This window comes from Phasianus colchicus, chromosome 3 (assembly GCF_987193195.1).
Source record: "Phasianus colchicus chromosome 3, bPhaCol1.hap1.1, whole genome shotgun sequence".
NCBI classification, from domain to species: domain Eukaryota; kingdom Metazoa; phylum Chordata; class Aves; order Galliformes; family Phasianidae; genus Phasianus; species Phasianus colchicus.
The window spans coordinates 46,972,874-46,995,625 of NC_143438.1; the positions used below are offsets into that span (position 1 = coordinate 46,972,874).

At 38.4% G+C, this 22,752-nt stretch overlaps 1 protein-coding gene across 3 annotated transcripts in view; it reads left to right on the forward strand.

The window, feature by feature from the left end:
* The first annotated feature begins 4,434 nt into the window (after positions 1–4,434).
* MYOM1 (myomesin 1) overlaps positions 4,435–22,752 on the forward strand; it is a 77,213-nt gene continuing 58,895 nt past the window's right edge. For 2 of the 3 annotated variants that reach the window (XM_031588920.2, XM_090137425.1), the window contains exons 1-4: positions 8,083–8,569; positions 16,268–16,405; positions 20,389–20,599; positions 22,059–22,216. In XM_031588920.2, coding sequence (XP_031444780.2) covers positions 8,142–8,569; positions 16,268–16,405; positions 20,389–20,599; positions 22,059–22,216 — 935 coding nt within the window. In that variant the 5' untranslated portion in view covers positions 8,083–8,141. Of the gene's footprint in view, positions 4,546–8,082; positions 8,570–16,267; positions 16,406–20,388; positions 20,600–22,058; positions 22,217–22,752 lie in introns of those variants that run through there. The other variant, XM_090137424.1, reaches the window with a different exon arrangement.

A 22,752-nucleotide genomic window follows, 5' to 3' on the forward strand; every position in this document is an offset into this window, starting at 1 on the left:
CTGATTTGTGCTTTCTCTCACTGAATCTTTATAATCTCAGTTTCTTTTCTTAAGAAACTTTCTTTTTCACCTTCTGTTCTTCAAATACTCCAGTCTATTTTGCTCTTTTTGTCTTCACTACATCTTTTTCCACTACACTCTCAACTTCTAAAGAATTTTTTCATCCATAATTGATTTTGATGTTTTAAATCACATCTCTGTTCATCAGAGAGCAGTGAATAAAACAATCAATTTGTAAACTTCTGATGCAAATTTTTCTTGAAATTTTGCTCAGCTTAGTTAATATGTTGGAAATTATTTCCAAGTGTGATAGATAAAACCATTATTTTTCTGTTAAGACTCTGCCACTATCCTTTCCTTTATTGGAGACACTTGATTGATTCAAAGCTATTTCATCAATCAATGTGAGGACATGTGAAATGAAAGTTGATGTTGCATACTGGGTGGTAAATCTTTGTTATCTATGAGTTAACTAGTGTGGCGATCATCATAGTAATACTTGAGGCAGTTGCTACATACAATTGTAATAGTGGCTTAAACCTGAGTAACATATTATTTTCATTTTCTCCGTAATGAAATTTGGTGGCCATAAGGACTTTTTATCGCAAGAAAGGGGAAGATGATCAGTATGAAGTCTGAGTGTCAGGGTGCTATGGGGGCTGGATTTTCCCTGGGGTCATGGTACCTAGATCCTGGCTGTCAGCCTCCATCCTGCTGCCCCTCTCCTTTGCCAATATCCCAGCCAAGCTACTTAGCTCATATTTTAAAATATATTACCTACAAAAAGCTGTGTAACTGAATGGCAGGAATTCAAATGTTTCCCTTCAGTTGAGTTTTCTGGGTTATCTGTGTTTGAAATATCCCTCTGGTCCTTCATGTCACGTGTCAAAGTGATCTTTTAATGGTCATGTGTCCAAGTATTCTGTCCAGTCTGTCCAAGACTGTTCAGGAGTGGAGGAAATGGCAATGTTCTCCTCTCTCTCCAGTCTGGTCTCGAAGTATATGAGAAGAAACTCTAATCAGCACAATGGGAAACTCTGGCTTTAACTTCTATCTTCATCAAGAAGAAATTGTCTTGCACTTGGGCTTCCAGGTGTGAGGCTAAATCCTCAAGCTGCAGCAAGCTGCTTGTATTCCTTTCTGTTACAGGTTTGACTCTGTGTGAAATGCATGAACTAGGCATAAAGCAGAGAATAAGCAGAAACAGAATGAACACAGATCTCCCTTGTCCTCAATGTGTTACTGTAGAGGAAATGCTAAGCCATGGCTTGAGGCAGTGATTGAGTACCGGTGGGAAGGCAGGGCCAGCCCAGGGGAGCTCAGGTGCAAGCAATGCCCCTGACTGATTGGAAGAGATGGAGACAGGATCCACCCCTTCCCAGACCTCATTTAAGGGTTGGCAGTGAAGGCAAGGTTATCTTGTTGGGGATCCTTGCATATCTGAGGTTCTCTGAAGATAAGTGGTTTCTTTCCTTTGTGGCTGTTACATTTGAGCAAAAACTTGCTTGCTGTAGCCTGGGGCCTTGTTGCTCTGCTGTCATTGCTGTGCTTTCTATTGTGTTACAGTTATGCAGATCACTAGTTAGGGTATAATGCGTGGAGGGAAAGGGGAAAAGCCAATCTTGACACTTGGCTGAATGTGAGCCGTCAGTGTGCCAAGATGGCCAGTAGTATCCTGGCTTGTATCAGAGATAGTATAGTGAACAGGAGCAGAGATATGATAATCCCCCTGTGCTAGGCACTGGTGAGGGTACACCTTGAGTACTGCGTTCAGTTTTAGGCCCCTTACTACAAGAAAGACACTGAGGCCCTGGAACATGCCCAGAGATGAGCAGTGAATCTGTGAAGGGTCTGGAGCACAAGTTTTATGAGAAGTGGCTGAGAGAACTGGGATTGTTCAGTCTGGTGAAGAGGAGCTCAGGGGAGACCTTATTGCTCTTTACAGTGACCTGAAGGGAGGTTGTGGTGAGGTAGGGTCAGCCTCTTCTCCTGAGTAACCGTGATAGGGTGAGAGGAGAGAGCCTCAAGTGGCACCAGCAGAAGTTCAGGCTATGTATTAGGAAAAACTTCTCTGAAAGAGTGATTGGATGCTGGAACAAGATGCTTATAGAGGTGGTGGTGTTACTCTCCCTAGTAGTGTTCAAGAAATGTGTAGGCGTGGTATTAAGGAACATGGCTTAGTGGGCAATACTGGTGGTATGTGCATGGTTGGACTGGATGATCTCAGAGGTCTTTTCCAACCTTAATGATTCTGTAAAGGAGATTAATGCATCTTCTGGAAGGTTTTTTTTTTTTCTTTTTCTAGAGAGAAATGTCTTCTGGAATTCATTTTCAGACTGTTGCCCCCAAAAGACAATATACATACTCAAAAACTCTGCCTTCTGAAAAACTATTTTGCTCAACTCTACTCTGTTGAAAGTGATGAACTTAGATGTTATGAAATTCAGGTAAATATCCACAGCTACAAGATGCTGGAGCCCTTAAAATTTAACTAGACAGCCTAAAAGCTATTTTCTGTGTCAAGTTCTGAACTCTTCCTTCAGGTTAACCATTCAGAAAAATAAATAGATCTGTGGCACTATGTGATTCTAATTAGTAGAAATCTGAACTAAAACTTTTGAGGTGTCTCTCCCAGGACCATTGTGACTAAATATACATGGATGCACATTATTACAGGGATTCTGAGACTTAGAGAACTGCAAGTGGTTTGAAACACGCTTTGATATTCCATTGGGAGGTAAGTGACTTAAAATTAGCTGTGGATATTAATCTCATTTTTGTAAGCAGTAAGAGTGTGTAAATTAAGTATGAATGTAATTAAAGAACTCGAAAGATTTTACTGCCATACTCGAATTTGATTTTATAGATTAAATAGACCCTGCACAAGACAGAATCTGAAAACTTATGGTTTGTAGTCCTATAATACTTGGGGAAAAACACTGAAAACATTTAGATTTTCACATCCCACCTCTGATCTATATTAATTCTACTGCAATGAGAACAGAGAAACAAGATGTTTGTTTTCGCTACGTCTCCCTCTGAAATTTTCAGAAGCAATTAGTATGTCATTAAATCTTTTAATATGTCAGTACAAATAATCCACTGGGAAGTCATGGCTTGGGAGTCTGTAACTGAATTCAGGATTCCATTCACTTCTCATATTAAAAATAAATCTTGTAGCCCAGTGGAGCTGCCATTGGTGCAGAATTCTGGGGAAGAAGAGACTATACTAAGGTTCTTCACCTAGCCAGATTCCTGTTTGTATGGCATATACAATTTCTCACTGGCTATACCTTCCTGGTCTCAGGAGCAAAGACTAGAGGCCAATATGGTTAATGTAGCTGGGCAGCTCCCAGCGTGGAAGATGACAAACTGTGTGAACTTAGTCCATGATGCAGCACAAGGCAGGGGTAGCACCTATATGGGGGAAAAAGTGGAGGAACAAATAGATTTTAGGTGGAACCAAGGCAGAAGAGGTCAAGAAAAGGGTACCAGTGGGCCTGGAAATCCTGAAACAGCTCATCCAGACCTTCTGCCTGCAATTTCACAGAAAAGGCCACAATAGAAGAGGAGGATCTGGAAAGCTTTCCATTGTTTTACGTGGTGGGTGGGTGGAAGTAGCTGTAGTGGAGCTTAGGGTTTCTTGACCCTTCAGGGGTGGTGACTCCGCCACCTCCCTGAGCAGCCTATTCCAATGCATTATTGAGAATTCTCTTATTGAGAAGAGATTTTTCTTAATATCCAACCTGAAGACAAAGACACTTATTTATCCCTAGCAATAACACTGTTTAATTCTGAAACAAAGTTGAGCATTAGAGCAGTATTAGTTGTATCAATTTATATGCCCCATGAGGTCATGTTCTTAACTTGGTATTTTATTTAAATAAAGATAAAATGTAACAGTCAACAAACCAAAGAAACTACGTTTTTTTTTCATTGAATTGTAATGCATCATATGGCTTTATAGAGTTTTGCTGCTAAGTACTACAGCGGGTTATCTGTCATTAAGTTGAAATATCTACATTACATGCACTGTGGCATGGCATTAAGAATGTGGAAAGAACTTATAAAACATTCCTATTCTCTTGCTTTGGCAAAGGTCAGTGTGGAGACTGTTTCCTGCTTTCTGGATCATGACATGATGCACTTCTTGGTTTCCTAAGCCTGATTTAACTATGGAGAAAATCCTAAAAATAATTTTGAATTGGTATGCTGGTTTTATGGAGAATATTTAAAAGGGAGAACTCTCAATCTGACACTGCTGTCATCATGTGTTTGCACAGAGATAGCACAGGGTATCAGTATCTGTCTCTCTGTCTCTCCCTCTTTGCTGCTATATTTATCACCCTCCTGGCCATAAAAGGTCTGTCCTGGGGCTCTGACATTCCACTGACTACAGGCATTATTTTTGTTCTGGACATTCAAGTCCAGTCCTTACCCCTGGTCCTGTCTACGTCTGCTTTTGCTGCATTCATCGTTGCTATATGTTTCTGTTGTTCATCTGTTTCAGAGCTAATCCATTTGCTGTTGTTCATCTGGGCCCCGGTAAGTGTTTCTTTATGGCATAAGGCTTTATGTGTTCAACTATTTTTAATTTGAATCTGTAATGCCGAGTTGATAGTAGCTGCCTTTTAATCTCCTCAAATCAACAGTTATTTGAGGAAGTTGTGGATTAGTACTGAAGAAATCTGAAGGCTCAGATGTGGAACAAAGTGAAGTAGCACAAGGATTCGCTTACCAAATCAGCTATCCCAGGATATTGTTATACTACCCTCAAATGAGGCATGGACTACTGAGATATAGCAGGAATCTGTTGTGTTACTACTTCTGGGATTAGAGAATGTGTAAATCTAAATATTTTCTAGTTGCAGAGAATGCCTTGTGATTTATAAAGGAGATGAAACACCATTGACTGAGCTGAAGGAAGCCTTACATTTTTTTTTTTATGCTTGTATGTTTCTGTTCTTTTTTTCTATTTCATTGTTTTCACTTATTGATGAAGATCTTTTAAAGAATTACAGATAGTAAATTGTGGAACAGGCACTGCCAGTAATTGACTTCCCTTGATGTGTATTTACAGCCTACAAATAAGTACTGCCTGTCTGCTCAGATGTCATTCTGAAAATTCAGTTCAACAGCTGCTAACATATAGCTCCAAAATCAGCATATTTATCTAACTATGTCTTCTATATTTTTAGGCCTGGCTCTGCTGTTACAAAATCCTACACAGATCTTGAGAGGGAGTGCTTCCCTGATAGTAAAAAGGGCTGGTTAGTGTAGGTACAGGTGGGATGGATTTTTATAAAATTTAAAGAGATGGGAGTCGATCAGATTACCAGCCAGTGCTGGTAATGGGAGCAAAATTCTCACAAGGTTCAAAGCTTCTTGTCATCCCCATGAATGTAGCTTTACTATATCTTGTCAGACTGATGTCACTAACTGACCTTTACCTATGAGTAATGTTTGATGTTTCAGAGAAATACAAAACATAACTGGTAGGATGATGAAACACCTATATAAGGAAATTCTTACATTGCACCAGTAGGACTTGTTCTTTAATTCAAGCCAGGAGAGTTGACATCTTGTTCAGCTTGTCTCGCTTGGTTCTTACTCTTACCGTATACTTCTCTTACTTCTGAGGATAGTGAGGCCCACAGGTTTAATGTTTAGAAGAAAAAAATTGCCTTTATGCATTCTAAATATGCTGACTTGAAGTTGTTAAGCTTGTTTTTTTTAAAATGTCTCTATTTGACAATACATGAAGTATTTTATACTTTTGAAACACGTTCCCTACTTCACATCCTGGAAAGCTGGGGAAATCCCTGAGCAACAGGACTGAATGGGTGTTAGCATTGTGGCTGTTGTAACCATGAAGAAACTAAGCAAAGCTGAAAATAAAACTGGAGATGAAGGGATGCAACTGTAGTGCTCTACAAAAGGGAGACAAAAACATGCTCTCATGCTCACTGCCTTTCAGTGTGTGAAACAAGATTCATCTACCCATCTTAACTTTGCCAAAAAAAAAAAAAATCACAGTGGCTTGCAAATCCTAACCTTGTTCTGCAAGTGTGGCAGAGAAAGCAATGAAGAAAAAATAATAATAAAAAAATCTTATGAAACTGGTGAACTGAAGAGTAACTATGTACCACCGAAGGACAACAAAGAGAAATAAATAGCAATAAAAATATTGATTGGAATTAGGAATAAGGATACTAAAATGAGTAATTGTGTTCGTTAGAATTGCATTAAAAAAAAAAAAAAACAACCAGCCAAGAGGACAAATAAAGGAGTAAGCAAGGAACTCAGGTTTTACCATAGAAAACTATAGGCTAGCACTCTATCTCATCCCTCTCCCTTTTTCAGGTAGAAATGAAGTAAATGGATAAACTAATCTGATTAAAGTAATTGTTCCACTATGATCAAGTTATCATCAACTTCTTTTACACACTCAAAGACTTCTGAATGACTCTATTGTTGACTTTCTCCAAATGAGTGACTGGATCTGTTATGCAAAGAGCAGTTCCTAGACCTTGAGTGAGATGTGAAATATAAATAAGTTGAAACTGTCTTTTTTTCATAATTTGCCTTAGTCTGGTGGAGTACCTGAGCCATTACCAAAGTGGATAGTTTGCTATTTGTTGTCTTGTCTTGCTGTCAAAGCAAATACTGAAGAAAAAAACAGTCTGCAATATTGAAAGCTTAAAGATCCATGAAAAAACATTGATTTTTGTGGAATTAAGATTACATTTCAGCTCTGTAAGTAAGTGTATTTTATATCAAAAAATGAAATAAGTAGTTTCATCAATGTGAATGAAACCAGAAGCAGAACAAATTCCCTATTGTTTTAACTTGTAAAAAAGCAATAGTGATCATTTCTCTCCTTTTTTATTGTTTTCAATTTTTTTCTCAACATTTTTCCACCGTAGCCTACTCCTATTTATAATCACATAATCAGGGATAATCTAGCCATCTTGTAAGCATAATGACCAATGATAAGAAAAAGAAAGGTTATCAGGATGTGTTGGTAGAGGCAATTTTTCTTGCCTGAGAAGAAAACATCTGTTTTAATAATAACAGCAAAACAAAAGAAGACTGGACTGCCAGCTGAAAAAAAAACAAACAAAAGAGAAATCCCCACTGTATTCAACCTTCATCCCATTTTCAGAAAGGAACTACCTTTCACCTGATCAAATTTCCTCTTACAAGAAATGGCAAGAAAAACTATTGGTGATTGTGCAAAGTAAAACTTAGGTGAGGATACCACCTGTATCAACTGGTAAAAGTGTGATAAGCCCCTTTAAATGAATCTCTGTTATCGCATACAAAATAATCAATAGAATCTTTAGAGTTGGAAGGGACATTTAAAGGTCATAATGTTTATGGAAAAAGAGTGATGTCCTCAGTCTTACTGTTTTTAATTGATTATTAAAATCTGAAAATTTAAATTAAATTGGATTTTAAAATTGTATTACAAAAATGAATGAAACGTTTGCGTGCTTTTTGGTCTCAGCTCATAATGTATTGAATAGTTTTCCTGCATTCTCAGACCATTTTAGATCATTTGTTAAATTAAGAAGAAGAGATTAATTTAACAAAAATATTTACGGTACTTCTGAAGAAGTTGAACACACAAAATTTCATTAGCGGTGATGCCCCGTCCCTGGAGGTGTTCAAGGCCAGATTGGATGGGGCCCTGGGCAGCCTGGTCTAGCATTAGGTGGAATGGTTGGTGGCCCTGCATGTGGCAGGGGGGTTGGAGATTCATGATCCTTGAGGTCCCTTCCAACCCTGGCAATTCTGTGACTTGAGAAGTTAAACATGTAAGACTTCAGTAGTTTGCAGTAAGAACAGGGAGACTATTACAAGTGAACAGATGCTATAATACAAGGTTTTCTGCTTGCGTTGAATGACGTGACCTTCTTGAGGCTTAAAAATGAACTCTTCTTAAGAAGCATCAAAAATGATAACCTTAAATTTATTATGTTTAAACATTTAAGGTCTTGTTAGTTTAAGTTCTGTACTATTTGTATGCTGTCTCAGAAGTTTTTTTTGACATTAGTCTTTATTTTTGATCTTTTTCAGACAGTCCTGTTAGGTTTACATTCAGAAAAGCACAGGAAAAACAAAATTAGAAGGCACTCATGATGTCTTTACCATTCTATCAAAGACACCATGACCATTATGACCGTGCATATCGCCATAAAGCACTGCAGTCAACTGTAAGCCAGTACCAAAAGGAAACAAAGAGCAAATCTGCTGTCTATGCTCAAGGATCTGCAGCTTATGCCAGGGGCTCTGCAGCCTATCGCCATGCTTCTGCAGCAGACTTCAGCCTCGAGTCTTCAGCAGCATATAGCCATGGCTCTTCAGCCCACAGTCTTGAGTCAGCTGCCTACAGCTATGGATCTACAGCCTATGATCATGCTGCTGCGCAAAGTAAGAGGTCTGCTGCCTACAGTCTTGACTCTGAAGCCCTCAGCAAGAGCTCTGCTGCCTACAGTCATGGATCTGAATCAATCAACAAGCTGGCTGCAGCCTACCGCCTGGGGTCAGAGACCTACGGTCTTGGGTAAGGCTAAAAGTAAATCTGTCTTTGAAAACGGTATTTTAAAACAAAAATGTGCTACCATATCCCATTGGTATCAATGGCAAAACTCTCAAGCTCTTCAATGCAAATAAGCTCTGTGACATGGTTTAAATATATTTTCCAGACTTAGTGTTTTCTTTTTGCTTTGAGGCTGGGAAGCTCTGTGGTCAGCTAGTTTGCTGGACTAACTTGTGTAATATTTGGCATGAAAACAGTACTAATATGGCTGAATGATGACAAATATGAGCTACATATGCATTCTCCAAGCTGGGTGGGCATCAGTCCCCAAAATTGTTCTGCCATATTAAGACTGCTGAAGCTAATACTCAGTGCTGAGGGAACTTCTGAGTTGAGGCTGGATCTTATTTGGCCATGATGGAGCAATAAAAGAACTTGGGGCTGTTTGCATGAGTTGAGTTGACATGTTCATATTTCATTAAATGCTTCTACCTTGGCATAGTGTTTTTATTTTTTTGCTGAGTGAGTCAAGAAATTGAAATTTTCACAGTGAAAATAAGTTGAGAGATACTACTTCCAAAGAATACTATAACTGTTTATTTTGCATTAGAACAGCTATGCTTAGCTGCTGTTATTTTAGTTTAATTAAGACTGTAAATGATGCTCAAGCAATTACTTTAGCATAATATTTTAGATAGCATAGCCTTGTGTTATATGTGTATATCTCAGAAGCTGGGGGAGCATTAAAGTAAGATTAGAGCAGCTGTTAGCAATAAAGAAAACAATCAGTGAATTATAGAGAACACATCTGTTCTGCATTATATTAATATAAAATTTAGAGCATTATTAGCAGAATCAATTGAGACTTGTTCACCAGAAACTTGAATTTTGAAAACAGAATATTCTCCAAGGATTTTGGATAAATATGAATTCTGACCAAAAGTGCTGAAGGAAAGACTACCTGTACCACAGTAAATAATGCCTCGTGATTACAGCCTTCACTTGTCTTTCAGGAAGTTCAGGGTCAAGATTCTATTTGCCAGAGTTTGTTCAGGAAATTGAACCTCAGGCAGTTAGAGCCCAGATGAATGACTTGGCTGTCTTGGACTGGACAATATCCAGTCTTCCCTGTTGAAACAACTTCACTTGTATAAATAATTAACCTGTGAAGTAGCAAGAAAGACTCATAGTCCCCTAATAAAGGGATGCAGACTGGAGACGGTGGAACTGAGGGTTTTGTTCCTAGAGAATCAGATAGGGGAAAGTATCCCAAATTGCTCCTGCCCTGCAATGATGCAGCTGAGCCTACTTGTTGCTGCTATCCCTAGCCCAAAGCTTTGCTATTTTCGTAGAAAACCTTGCATATTCCAATACATGGAAACATTACCTGAAGTTACAGAAAATGATCATAAAAATAAAATCTGCCAAGTCCCATTGATGAATGCTTCAGTGATTGAGGATTTTAGATACTTATTCTGAAATGCTAATCTTCTTGCCAAGATCTAATTGTTTAATGTACTGAAACTATACTAAGAGAACTTGGAATGTTTCTAGGTTTCCTAGGTGCTTTGTCTGGCATAATAGCTTTTGTTTTGAAACAGTATATTTGGTGCTACTTCTGTAAGCTGCTCTGTAACATAAGAGTTGCCAACAGATCTCATGTACTGTCTTGGCAATCAGAGATGAGAATGTCTCAGCTGTAATGCATCTCTGTGATACTGTCTTTGTACCAGAGGTATGGGAAACTCAATGCTGCTCTGGGAGACAATAACTTGGATATTAGACTTACAAACTTAAATTGCTCTTGCACGAAACTTAATACATGGGAAAATATGTTTCTGAGTGATAATATTTAAGATAATTTTATGGTTAATGTGGCCTCTATTTTGGTATTTATTTGGCTTCTGAAGCAACTTCTTGGTGGCCATTTTGGTACAATTTTCAAGATGTACAAGTGGTGCTGATTTAAAGTAATTCTTCCCAAGTTCATGCTGTCTTTCCCTGAAAGCTCAAAACACTTCAAGGGATAGTGTGGAGACAAGAAGAGTTGCTAAAATAATCTGAGCACATCACTTTTTGATTTCATCCTTATAAAAAGAATAGTATCATGATGGCGGGGTGGGGGGGGAAGGGTTGGGGAAGAAAAAGTGTTCAAGAAGTCTTCAAACACTTTCAATTTTCAAAAAGTTAACGTGCTCTGAATCAAAGTGCTGCATCCAAACTAGAGCAGAAAAAAGTGTCCATAAAGAGGTGAGGCTGATGCACAGTTGATGCTATGGGGGGAATTTATCATGGGAAAGCAGTGGTGAAGGACGCAGAGCTGGTTAACATACAAGATTTTGACTTGATCCCAGTTCTCTGAGTGGAAAGTATGCCCATAGCACTGACAGCTTGAAGGAACTACAGCTCCTTCAAAATGAGATAGGTTGTCCGTTCATTGCATTTCAAGCCTTTTTCAAACTGTGGCAGCTTGGAGAAGCAAGAGGAGAAAAATGAAAGCTGGCAAAACTAAGAACAAGTGCGGAGGGATGTTTTTAGCTCTGCTGGTTACCATTTGCCAAAGCTATAAAATGCTAGGCTCGTAAAACAAACTGAGTTTCATCAAGCAAAGGTTGCCATGTCACACCTTGCCCTCTCCACCAGCTTGGAGCCACCCCTGCCCTGCGCTGCTCCTCTTGCTTCTGCAGGGCTGTGAGGCTCTGATTATTTTTTCTTTTCTGTCACTTCTTTATTCTATTTTTTGTAAGCTCATTATTTTGCCTTTGCTCAAACTTTTGTTGCTTTTATGTACGTCCTTTTCGTGGCTGGCAGCATCAAGTGAAGACAGTCATGTCATGGAGTTGCTTTCTGACCCCAAATGGGCTTGCTCAGAGAGAAAATGTAAGTTAATGGTGTGGCTCAGGTATTTGTATTGATTTGTAGTTCAGGAGAAATAGCAAAGAAGACAGGGACATAATTCAGGTGAACGAAGCAAGGAGAGGAGAAGCATCTTACTGACTTGCAATTAATTAGAGTGCCAGATAGTAATGCTGTTCTGAGCAATAACGTAACCAGGAGCAGCAGAGGGCTGAGTAAATATTGCACTTTAAGAAACATGAGAAGACTGTGAACTTGACCTCCCTCTGGCACTGCTTGTCCTTCAGTTTATTATAGGTGAGGGTTAAGGAGAAGGCTTCCAAACACCACAGCCGAGCACGGAAATCATTTTAATGTAACCTGCTACATGGAAACAATTCCCCTTTAAAACATTTGTTGTGGAATCCGTGTTAGGGAACAGCATGATTATTGCCAGCAGTATTGCTTGGTCCCTTGACAAATCTGTCAGCAACTTAAAGTGAGTGTAGTCATCACAATGTGCTTCTCATCTTATATTTAGAAGCTGGATTGAAAGAGCTTTCTTGTGAAATGCCTTTTATATATATAAATATATATATATATATATATATATATATATATATTCTCCTGGTTTGTCAACCCACCCTCTCCTCTTCACAATGAATCAATTCAAACTTACATACTAGAAAATAAGTAGCTGCAGGAGATGGGCCTGAGAAATGCCTCTTGGCTAGTGGAGCTTCTCTGGTACAGCTATGGTATGCACCAACAGCATCTCTGCCTCCTGGCGGAATAAAGTCAGAAGCATTAGAAAAGCATCCTAAGGACAAGATAATTTTCTAGGGGTGTTGATGAGTTTACAGATGCCTTTCGTGCTGTGGTAGAATAACTGCAAAATAGGGTGTTGTGCCCCAATACTAGGATACATTTATCAGGCCCAGGCTTTCTTTGTGCAGGATGGGAAACCTGTCTCTTCAGGCACAGGGACAAGGGCAGTGCCAACATACTGAAGTCTGTTTATATCTTGAAGAAGATATAAATGAGAATACCTATGAGGATATGGCATCAGAACACAACCTCCTCTGGGGAGTCTCGTAGGCTCTGTGCAGTAACGTTGATCTGCTGGGCTATATGGAATGCTAATAGTGGCTACCAGTCTTTTAATATCTCTACAGGATGACACCTGTGCTTTAGCATTTATAACCATCCAGCTCCTTATCCCATACATTCTGTGACTCTACTGTGAAACCGAGAAAATGCTGGTGTTGATATTTTAACATGCTGAAACCATCAAGAAAGGAGGACTTGGGTCACCAACCTTGATAAAGTATCACAGATAGCATCTGACCTGGAAAAAGTACACGTGTGCTAGCTGGGTAGATCAAGTGAGGCTGAAAGCTGTTAAAAGGTCATGGTACTGTTCCTCCTTGTGAAATCAGAGAGCTCTGATATCCTGCTCCTCCTCTGGGGAGATTCTGTTCCACATATCAGGTAAAAGGTTGGAACACTTTAAAATAAAGGCCAAGATTTTAGAAACCAGTTCAAGAAAGCAGAGTCCCCCTTAGGCTATCTAAATAATGGTTGTGGACAGGATTTGGTTTTGTATTGCACAGGAAAAAACAGTATAACAAAAAAGAAAAACATGGGAATACACCTCATAGTAGCTGTAATGACCAATTTGTTTTCACATGCAGAATCCATCCAAATAATAATTTCTGCTCTCATCCACACAGCTCACCCCAAATAGATGCAAAGGATAGGAGGGTTTGGAAAGGAGAAATGGTTTCTTCCACTTCAAATTTATTCATCTCAGCTTTTTATTCATGCACTCCAATTCTGAAAAAGGTTTTAGAGTTGCTCTGGGTACTCCTGAAAACACCAGCTGGGTGCTATGGTGTGGATACAAGGCAATTAGAAGATTAGGAACAGCTGTGGGAACAAATGAGAACAAAGTAGGAAGCGTGCTCTGTCAGTGCGTTAATCCAAGGTATTCTTGTAGCTGAAATACTGGGTGTGGTTCCTATTATCCTGCCCAAAAAGTGCAGTCTGAAACTAGGAAAGGACTGGAGATTGATAGGGAGGGTGGAAGGAGCATACCCTCTGCCTAGAGAAGCTAAGAGACTGGGAGTCTTGTCTTGGGAAGGAGTCAAATGTGGGCATGTAAGAGTGTATACTGTAGTGAAAGATATGTAGAGAATGAACAAGGAACATTTTTTTTTCCCCCTGGTATTCTTCACATAGAGCAACAATTAAGCACAAAGTACATTATAGTGTCATTAACTTAAAACAGGTTCAAAACAAAGTGCTATTTGCCTGATATAAATAAGCTGTAAGCCCATTTCTGTAGTAGTGATGCTGCCTCTTACTCAGTGTTTTTGCTTGAAATCAGAAAGATTTTTCTAGGGATCTATTTCTCTATATAAACTTTTTAGAAAAATCAGCTTTAGACTATTGCTAAAGTAGAGAATTAGTCTAAAAGCATCCTTGTCATTAATCAATATAATGCTTCTCAGGGGGATATTGCTTAGTCCAGGTCGTGTTCTTGGGAGAGTGGATAACTGCAGTAAATTGTTTGCTGTAGTGTCAGAAAGCCTGAGTCCAATAGATGACTGGAGGCCCTACAGGTATCTGTTCAGTTCACAGATGTCGCCTGTAGCTTTGATAGCAAAGTGTTCTGAGCCCTAGCATAGTACCAATGGGCAGCCCTTGCTCTTAAAAACAGCATAGACTCCTATGGCAGCTGCCCTTTTGAACTGAAGAAGAGTGGGGAAGTTGTCTAGGAAGGTGCATTCCTGATTCTCAGCACATGCACACTAGGTGTGTTTTCATTGTGACAGCCAAAATAATCAGGTGGCTACAGCAAAAGGTGCCTTGATCCACAGACACGTAGCTTAGAAAACTGCAGTGAGTGGGAATCAGCTGTGTATGTGTAGTATTTTTATCCTATTCCTCATACCTCTGCAGAAGACCTAATTTTATCCCAGTTTTTCAGTCTGTGGTGAAGAATGTCTGACATCAATCTGAAGGGCTTAGGGGATATTTTCATTAATATGCCAGCTGTAGAAGGCATAAGTTATGACAGTGAGGTGAGTTATTCAGATTCAGCCTCTTGCAGTGTTTGATTTAAAAAGAGAAAAGGAACAGTCTAGAGGAATTTTCTCCTCTTTGAATAATTTTTGAGAGTAACAAGTGAAAGAAAAGAATGATATGTAAAGAAAACATCAACAAAAGCCTGGCAGGGGGTGATAGGACTTGCTATGTATGCCACTCATTCATTCCCTATATAGGTGCAGAATCTGGACCCATACTGAAAATTAAACTGATGTGATAGCCAAATTCTGTTTTGGGTACAGCAAGTAGGTTTGGATTTAACAGTACTCAAAACACAGAGTTGGACTTGATGAGTTGGACTTATGGGTCCCTTCCAACTTAGGATATTTTATGACATTTTCATTACTCTTTGTCTACTTTTATGAAAATAGAAACATCTTGACTTTTAAACTGAAGACCAAAAGACACCAATCTTATGTGATCTAGAAAAAAGAAAGGAGTTAAGTGCCCTTCTAAAAGGTTCAGCCTATAGCCCCGAGGCAATAGGCTGATGGCTGAGTCACAATTCCAGGTTTACCCCATTTTAAATTAGGACAAAAATAAAAGTCGTCTGCTAGGTAAAGGACAGATGTTCCTTACAGATCACAGTTCATTTATGAAAACTAATTAAACATTACCTTTGCTTTCTCACCGTTTATTTGATAAATAAATGTATTTCTGGTTGGCTGTCAGGTTATACCACATCATTGCCAAACCCAGGATGGAGGCAACTTTTTATTTATCTTCAGTTTTACATTATGCAGGTGTTTTCTTCTCAGTATGCATGAATTTTGGTCATTATCCTTCTGTGAGTGTGGTCTGGCTCTGGGCTGAGGAGCCTTGCCAAGAGATGGTATGCCTCAGTTCTGCTCTTGTGTCTGTGCCCATCGGTAAGTTTGTGCCATGCAAACAAACCTCCAGTTCAAAAGTTGCATGATTTCCATAGTGATGCTGAGATAGAGATGAATAAGCAATTCAGAGATTTATAAAAGGCTGGCAGCTTATGAGGATACTGCAGCTCTAATGTGTAAATCTAAGAGTTAAGGATTCTGTGTTGCATGTGGAGAGGAGGAAGGTATTTGGAGTGCAGTTAATACAGTTTTTAACCAAATAGGACTGCCTCAAATATGTTTCTCACTGCTCAGTAGTCCTTCCCTGATGGTAGGGAGCAGAAGTTTCTTTTGCTTTGCTTTTCATTCTTCCCACTCACTCATTCCCCATCTACCTGTGCTATGTGAAATGGCATTACTTCGCTTATCTCTCTGCTTTCAATCATCTGGGTTGGTATGAGAGAGCACCACTGAAGGAAATTCCACTTTCTGAGGCCTATGCTCTGCCCTATAATTCCTCTGAGGGGTCCTAGAAGCATCATTACTTTGGATGTATTTGTCCACCAACAATATTTTTGTTGGAGACCAGACTCGAATTGAGAGCTGTGTGTTTTAGGAAAGTAGCAGTCATCAGTTCAGATACAATATTCAGAATTATTTGGTGGTCTTAGCAACTAAAACTGTGTATATAAACTCACCAGTGCCAAACCAAGCAATGAAATGTGCATTGCCACCAGGTATGTTGTTTATTCTCTATATTTAGATTTAATGTCAAAGGCCATCAGTGTTATATCTGTAATGATCTGCTTGTAAAAAGTGCATTTTGTTTTCTGCTTAGTGACTTCATTATTAAAGACAATATTTTCTTGCTTTTCAAATGACAACAAAAATGAATTAATTTAATATTATGTTAGAATATTTCTTAACAACTTTTTTCCTGAATTTAACAGTATCATTTTCATTTCAGACTGAAAGATTCCAACCTAATGATTGAAGATCAGTCCTATAAAATGAGCCCGAAAGCAAAGAGAGCAAAACAGAACTTGGCATCTGAGGACAAAGAGAATGAAGCCATGGACTATTCAGTACCTATATTCACAGGACGGTATGTGCATTTCTCATTTTTTTGACAACTTGTGATATTTTGTTAATGAATTCTAAAATAACAAATCCTTTTCTTTTTCTTTTTTTTTTTCCCCCTTCTTCTGGACCTTGAGGAGGTTGTTTGCACTTCACATGAATGTTAAAAAGATGTTAACTAACTGGTAGAAAGTCAGTCACGGGGCATCCAGAACCAGGACAAATGGATCCAGGTGTCTGGACTTTGTTTCAAACATGTCACCAGGGACACTTTCTATGAAATTACGATATAATAATAACTCCACTTACTGGGAACTGGATGAGCATGCTGTCCACATTATTTAGCTTGTTCTGGTTGTTTAAAGGCTTGTGATCCAGTGTCCCCTGTCAATCATATTAACAATGAAACAATGTGCCAATGTTTTGTCCTGGCAGAGGGAAAACCTGGGATGCAACCAAGTAGTTTCTCAAATCCGTTATAATGATTCATGTAGATCTCACGTGTTGGTAGTATTTATTGCACAGCTACTACTGACGTAATATGTTTTACAGCATCAGTGTCCTCAGCAAAGCTGAATGTGAACTTTGTGTGGAAGCCAGAACCAACACAAGCAAGGAAGCTCTCTTGTCCATTTCAGGATATAGCATAATGATTCTGTTAGGAATATGTGGCAGATCAAGTCTGGCCATTTGTTCACATTGATCCATACCAGGGTGGGGTGTGGAAAAAAGATCTCTGATTTGAGGCCAGGAAAAAAGTTTCTTGCCCACCCACAATTGAACAGAAACCTTCCTCTAGCTTGCCTTTCATCTGCTGTGCATGTTTTTCATGGGATGCTTCTACACTGTTTCTGGGAGTTGGTACTCTGTGCTTGTTGCTTAGTCAGCACTCAGAACACAATGTCACTCCTGCTCTGTGACCAGACTTGTGCTTTTGTGTGATGCTGACTTCCACTTTGTCAGTGGGAGATGTTATTCTTTTGCCTTCTGAGCATTCTGCTTTTGTGATGAGGCCAGCAGTTCTGGTTTTTATTCATTCCTTTCAACCATTCTGGAATATTTTTTTTACTTTCCCTTTATATGTTTCCATGTCAGATTCACTTCCCACCAACATTCAGAAGTGCCCACTGTTGCATTTTTCAAGCATTTCTCAGAGTTTCAGCTATATATATTCTGTGATAGAAATACATAAATGTGTCTCACATAAAGCTTGCAGCAACGCATTTTCAAGGCTTCTCACTACCTATATACTTTACTCAGCTTTCGCCATCTGTGTCCAATGCCCTCAAACATTAATATGCTCCCTTTTTATTTTGTCTGCAGTCTACAAAAGTAAAAATTATAGTGTTGGGCAACTGATGGCTCTGCTCCTGGATGGTGATCTTAGATTGTACACAGGCTCCTCTGATCTTAATAAAGCATGACCTTTTTTTATTTCACTTTTTTTTTTGTACAATGAATATGATAATATCTAATTCAGTGTGATAACGTGCGGTCTCATTTGCTTGTGTCTGTGTGATACCTGCAGATACTAAGTTAAAAGATACTGAGAGATTCTTACACTGTACTATTTATCTTCTTACTACCATGGGAATCAATCTTGCTTTTTGCGCTTGGCGACTCCAAGTTGTCTGTGATTTCATGCCACCGAAGTGACTCAAATTACTTTAAAAACATAAAAAAGGCACGTGATGCCAACTCAACAGGGCATGAAATGTTTGGAATACTTTTTTAGGCTTTTTTTCTGTTGGCATCATGTCCATAAGCACATGCCATGGCTGTAGAAGTTGCATGCCACATTCCTGTCAAGTATTTATTTTTGTTTGAAAGATAGCAGCTGAATCATGTGCATGTTATATGTCATTTCCAAATTCCCCTGTGAAATGGATGTGTGGCTTCCTATGGGGAGATAGCTTTGACAAGGGGTAGTTATTTATAAAGGTCAGCTCTACATGCGTTCATTGGCGCTGATGCCTGGGCTGCTGGATGACCTTCAGCACTGTGTCACCCTTTCTGTGATTTCAGACCATCAGATTCTGCTGGAAAAGAAAAATATATCCCTTACTCAGATTATTCAGTTCATACATCGTCTTCTGAAACACATAGTCTTATGCTTGCAAGATAAAATGAGGGAGGGCTAGCCATTATTCCGGGTAATAACACTTGATATAATGCTGTAGGTGCTAAAAATACTTGGTATGGGTTGTGGGACTCTTTGCAGCCACTAACAAGTATAAGCCAAAGAACTGGAGATGGTAGATACTCTTTAAATAATAATTTGTATGTGTCATTTGGAGTTTGATCTTGTTTCTGTTCAAAAATTATATTGAAACCCTTGAGAAGTGGCTGCAGAATCAATCCTTAAATGGTACTGACTGCTGCTTCTGATGCATTCATCATTGCAGGAAACATGTTTTTCTTTGATCTGGGAAGATTACAGCAAGAAAAAAATGCTTAGCAAAACTAAATATTTAATACTGTTGATCAAAAGCCTCTAGGGACCATTACTGCAGACAGCTAGGCTGAGTCCTGTATTAGTCTGAGGATTCATCAGCTCCCAGGAGGTGCTTTTTTCCTTGAGGTTCATATTGTGAAGTTGCTAAGTTGCTGAGATCTTAATTGCTGTTATCAAGGAAGTAATGTCAGTTTGCCTTTGAAACAGAATGCCACTGATTCATTAAAACTGAATATAGATAACTACATTCATATGCATTAAATCAGGCTTTCAAAATTGTCTTTAGAAATTTGTCATATCTCTGCAGCTCAGATATTTCTGGGAAGAGCTGATGTGCTGGTGTGAAGAGAATCATCACACTGATACACTTAAGAATCACTGAAGTAGCCTGAAACACAGAAAGGCAGAGTTTGAACACGTGAGGGAAGTCAAAGCTCTAAGCTGTTAAGAAAGCTGTTTGCATTTTGAGGATCTTTTATGAGTAATTATGCTTACAGCATACTCCACTGCTTGACTGTATTGCTTCTCACTGAATTGACATTGTGCTCTTAATGTAAGGGGTTGGACAGTTAATTATGGGCTTAAATCCAAATTTTCTTTAATGTTGAGATGTTCTACCAAACGCATAACTTTAGTAATGCGTTAGTAAACAAGTTAGTAAACTTGTTTAACTTTTTACTAACAAGTTAGTAAACTTGTTAGTAAAGCAAGCCCAACTTCCTCAGCCCGTATTCGTAGGAGAGATGATCCAGCCCCTTGACCTAAAGTAAATAAACTCTGCAGAAATGTAGTAATGTTTCTCCTTAGGTCAAGGAACTCTCATTGTATATGTGTTACTATAGAATCTATGATGTCCTGTTGGTGTCAAAACACCATGACCTCAATAGTACTTCCATCTGTGCATCTGAAAATAGGATTGGAGCTGTTGGGAATACAAGTTCTTTGCATCCTAATTTGTAGAAATGATTCAAGGAAATCCTTATTTATTTCCTTAAGAACACTTGGAAGGTCAGTCATTCTGCAAACATTAAAGGATTGAATTTTTTATGAACAAAGAGAGCTTGTGTCATATATTCAGTGTTGTTCTATTAAAAACAGAATAAAAAAAAAGATCAGAAAGGAGAATATTGTTATACTTCTACAATTATCCTGTCCCTTTGATATTCTTACTACTAATGCTATACTTGTCCATCACTGACCCTTGAGCCTAACAGATATGTGAATGTGCTTTGAACTCATCATTGTATCAATGGAGATAATAATTGTTAAGTGGAAACTTTGCTTGGCGTGTCTGTACAGAGGCACTGAAAATGGCTATGACTTAAAACAGGGACTGAATACTCTGTCATTCTTCACTATGCTTCCATGTTTCTGCTTTGAATACCTGTGGACTGTTACAGAAGTAATGATCTTCAAGGCAGAAATGCATTATGAAATACCTAATATGAAAGACCTTTAATATCCTCTGTATTTGGTTGACTTAAAAGAAAATATAAGTGGAATATGTTCTCTGCATTTTGCAATATGATTCTGCTTTTTAAATCTTCTTTCAGTGAAGTAAGTATCAGTGGGATCACAGATACAGAAGAAGAAAGAATTAAAGAGAGCGCTGCTTACGTTGCCAGAAGGAACCTCTTTGCGACCGGTGAAGGAGTTAGCGTCAGCAAGGTGGCCAAATCTGTCTCTGAAGAGGAACATCATGAGAAAAAATCAAGGAAAGTAGCCATACGGGAGTCCGCAGAGCGTGTGGCCCTGAAGAAAACGGTAAAATAATAGAAGTGAACACCTAGGCAGTACTCAGTGCAAGTCTTCTTTGGTGTTTGTAAAGAGCCTCTTGCATCACAGCTCTGATTTATACTAAGAGCAATAGCAGTTATGTTAGTAAATCCCAAGGCATTTTCAATGGAAGTATTTTCAGTGACTAAAACTCTGGTTATCTTGGGATGGTAAGAAAAGAGGCATCAGAAACTGTAGTAATGTTGGGAGAGAGGGAGGCAGAATGGAACAGGGGAATATTCTTTCTGCTGTGCTCACACCAGTGTAAGTGGCACAGCATCCCCCACCTGAACCACAAGGCAGTTTTTAGGCAGTACTTGGCGATAAGAAGGTGATGGGATAATTCCTGACATTTTATGGCCTGGGGACAAGCTTGTCCAAAGTGTTTATTGCAGTGTTTTAATTACAGTGTGCAAATAAGGGAGGCAATTGTCAGCATCTGGAACTGAATGTCTAATTTTGGGTAGCTTTGATACTTCTGCACAAATTGTTAAAAAAAATAATCAGATGGTAGTTATGAATATGTTATGACCAGAGTGGGAGAATATATTAAATAGAAATACACGTTGTTTAGCTAATTTATTAATGTTCTATGTAGAAGAATTGGTAGTATGATCCTAAAATATCCTCATGATGTGAGGTTGGAAAGGCTGTAAACATTTGAGAGTTAAAAATGCAAAACCATCTTGAAAAACTGAGAAGCAGTGAAGGTGAACTGTTATAACAAATAGAAATTACTACACACAGAAGGAAAAGAATAAGCAAGAGGGGAATGCCTGGTCAGGTGCAAGTAGCAAAGAGTCTAGGAGTTATACAAGGTCACAAATTTAATGTCAGTTAAAATTAGGATTCTACTGCATAAAAACAAATGCCATTCCAGAGTGTATTAACAAAATTATTGTCAATAAAACACAGGAGAAAATTATTTAGTTGTATTAGAAACTGTTGGACCTCTGATAATGATTTGAAGAAAGCAAGATTTATAGTGTATTAGTAATTTTTTTTTCTGGGTCTGAGAATAGTCAGGTGAAATGGTTACCCAGAGATAATGGAAAATCCCACCAGCAGGAAAGATTTGAGAGCAGGTCTGTCAGAGATGCTCTAGGGCTTACATGACCTTGCATTAGAGAAGGAGTACAGAAGACATCTGAGTTTCATGATTTTGCCTTTCACTGTGGATATCAAAACCAAAATTTAAACATGGAGCATTATTTTATTTAGGATCATTTTGAGGGGAAAATATAGTTAAACGAAATCTAGTTTTTTTGAAATTATAAACTCTTAAATATAATAACTTTGTGTGTGTTCAAGTGAAATATGTACATTAAATATTCTTATCTGGATTTTAGATTGAAAATTGCTTTTAAAAATTCAAAAACACTTTTTTAGTTTTTAACATTTTGCATCTGTAAATAATGAAGTTTATAATGAGATGTTTCTTTTCCAGCTAGAAGATACTCAGGCATTTCACAAAAAGTTGAATCAAGATAAACTTTTACATCCTCCCGAGTTTGTTATCAAACCTCGTTCTCACACTATCTGGGAAAAGCAAAATGTCAAATTTCATTGTACAGTGGCTGGCTGGCCAGCACCCCGTGTTACATGGTAAGTTTGTATCTCTGTCACTCAAAGTCACTCCAGTAAATGCAGCATATTTTCCAGTAAAGTTACATTATGACTGAAAATACAGGTTTAGAGGCCACCCTAAGCCTTTCAAATCACTGTACAAAAACAAAGCAAAATATTAAAAGTATTTGGTAGCAACGATTTACAGGTATCATGCATATTTTTCATATAAACATCCAACATACACTTTCTGTCTTCTGATTAAGGAAAAATAGCAATGCAATTTATCATCAGCACTATCCATGAAAGAGTGTTTTCTACATACTTGTCTTTAGTCCACCAATGCCTTTAAACAAAGCATTAACAAGATCTAGTTGCTTTGCTGCTTGGCTATTGAGCAGATGTAGTACTCAGCCTCCATGAAAATGAAATCTCATTACACCAACTGTTCATAGAGGTCATATCCTGATTATCTGAAGTCAAATGCTAGAGATAGATGTAGGATTAGCCAAATCTTCTGAAATTTTGGAGTCTACTGGAAGCTTTCCATTCACTAGATCTTTGGATTAAATCAT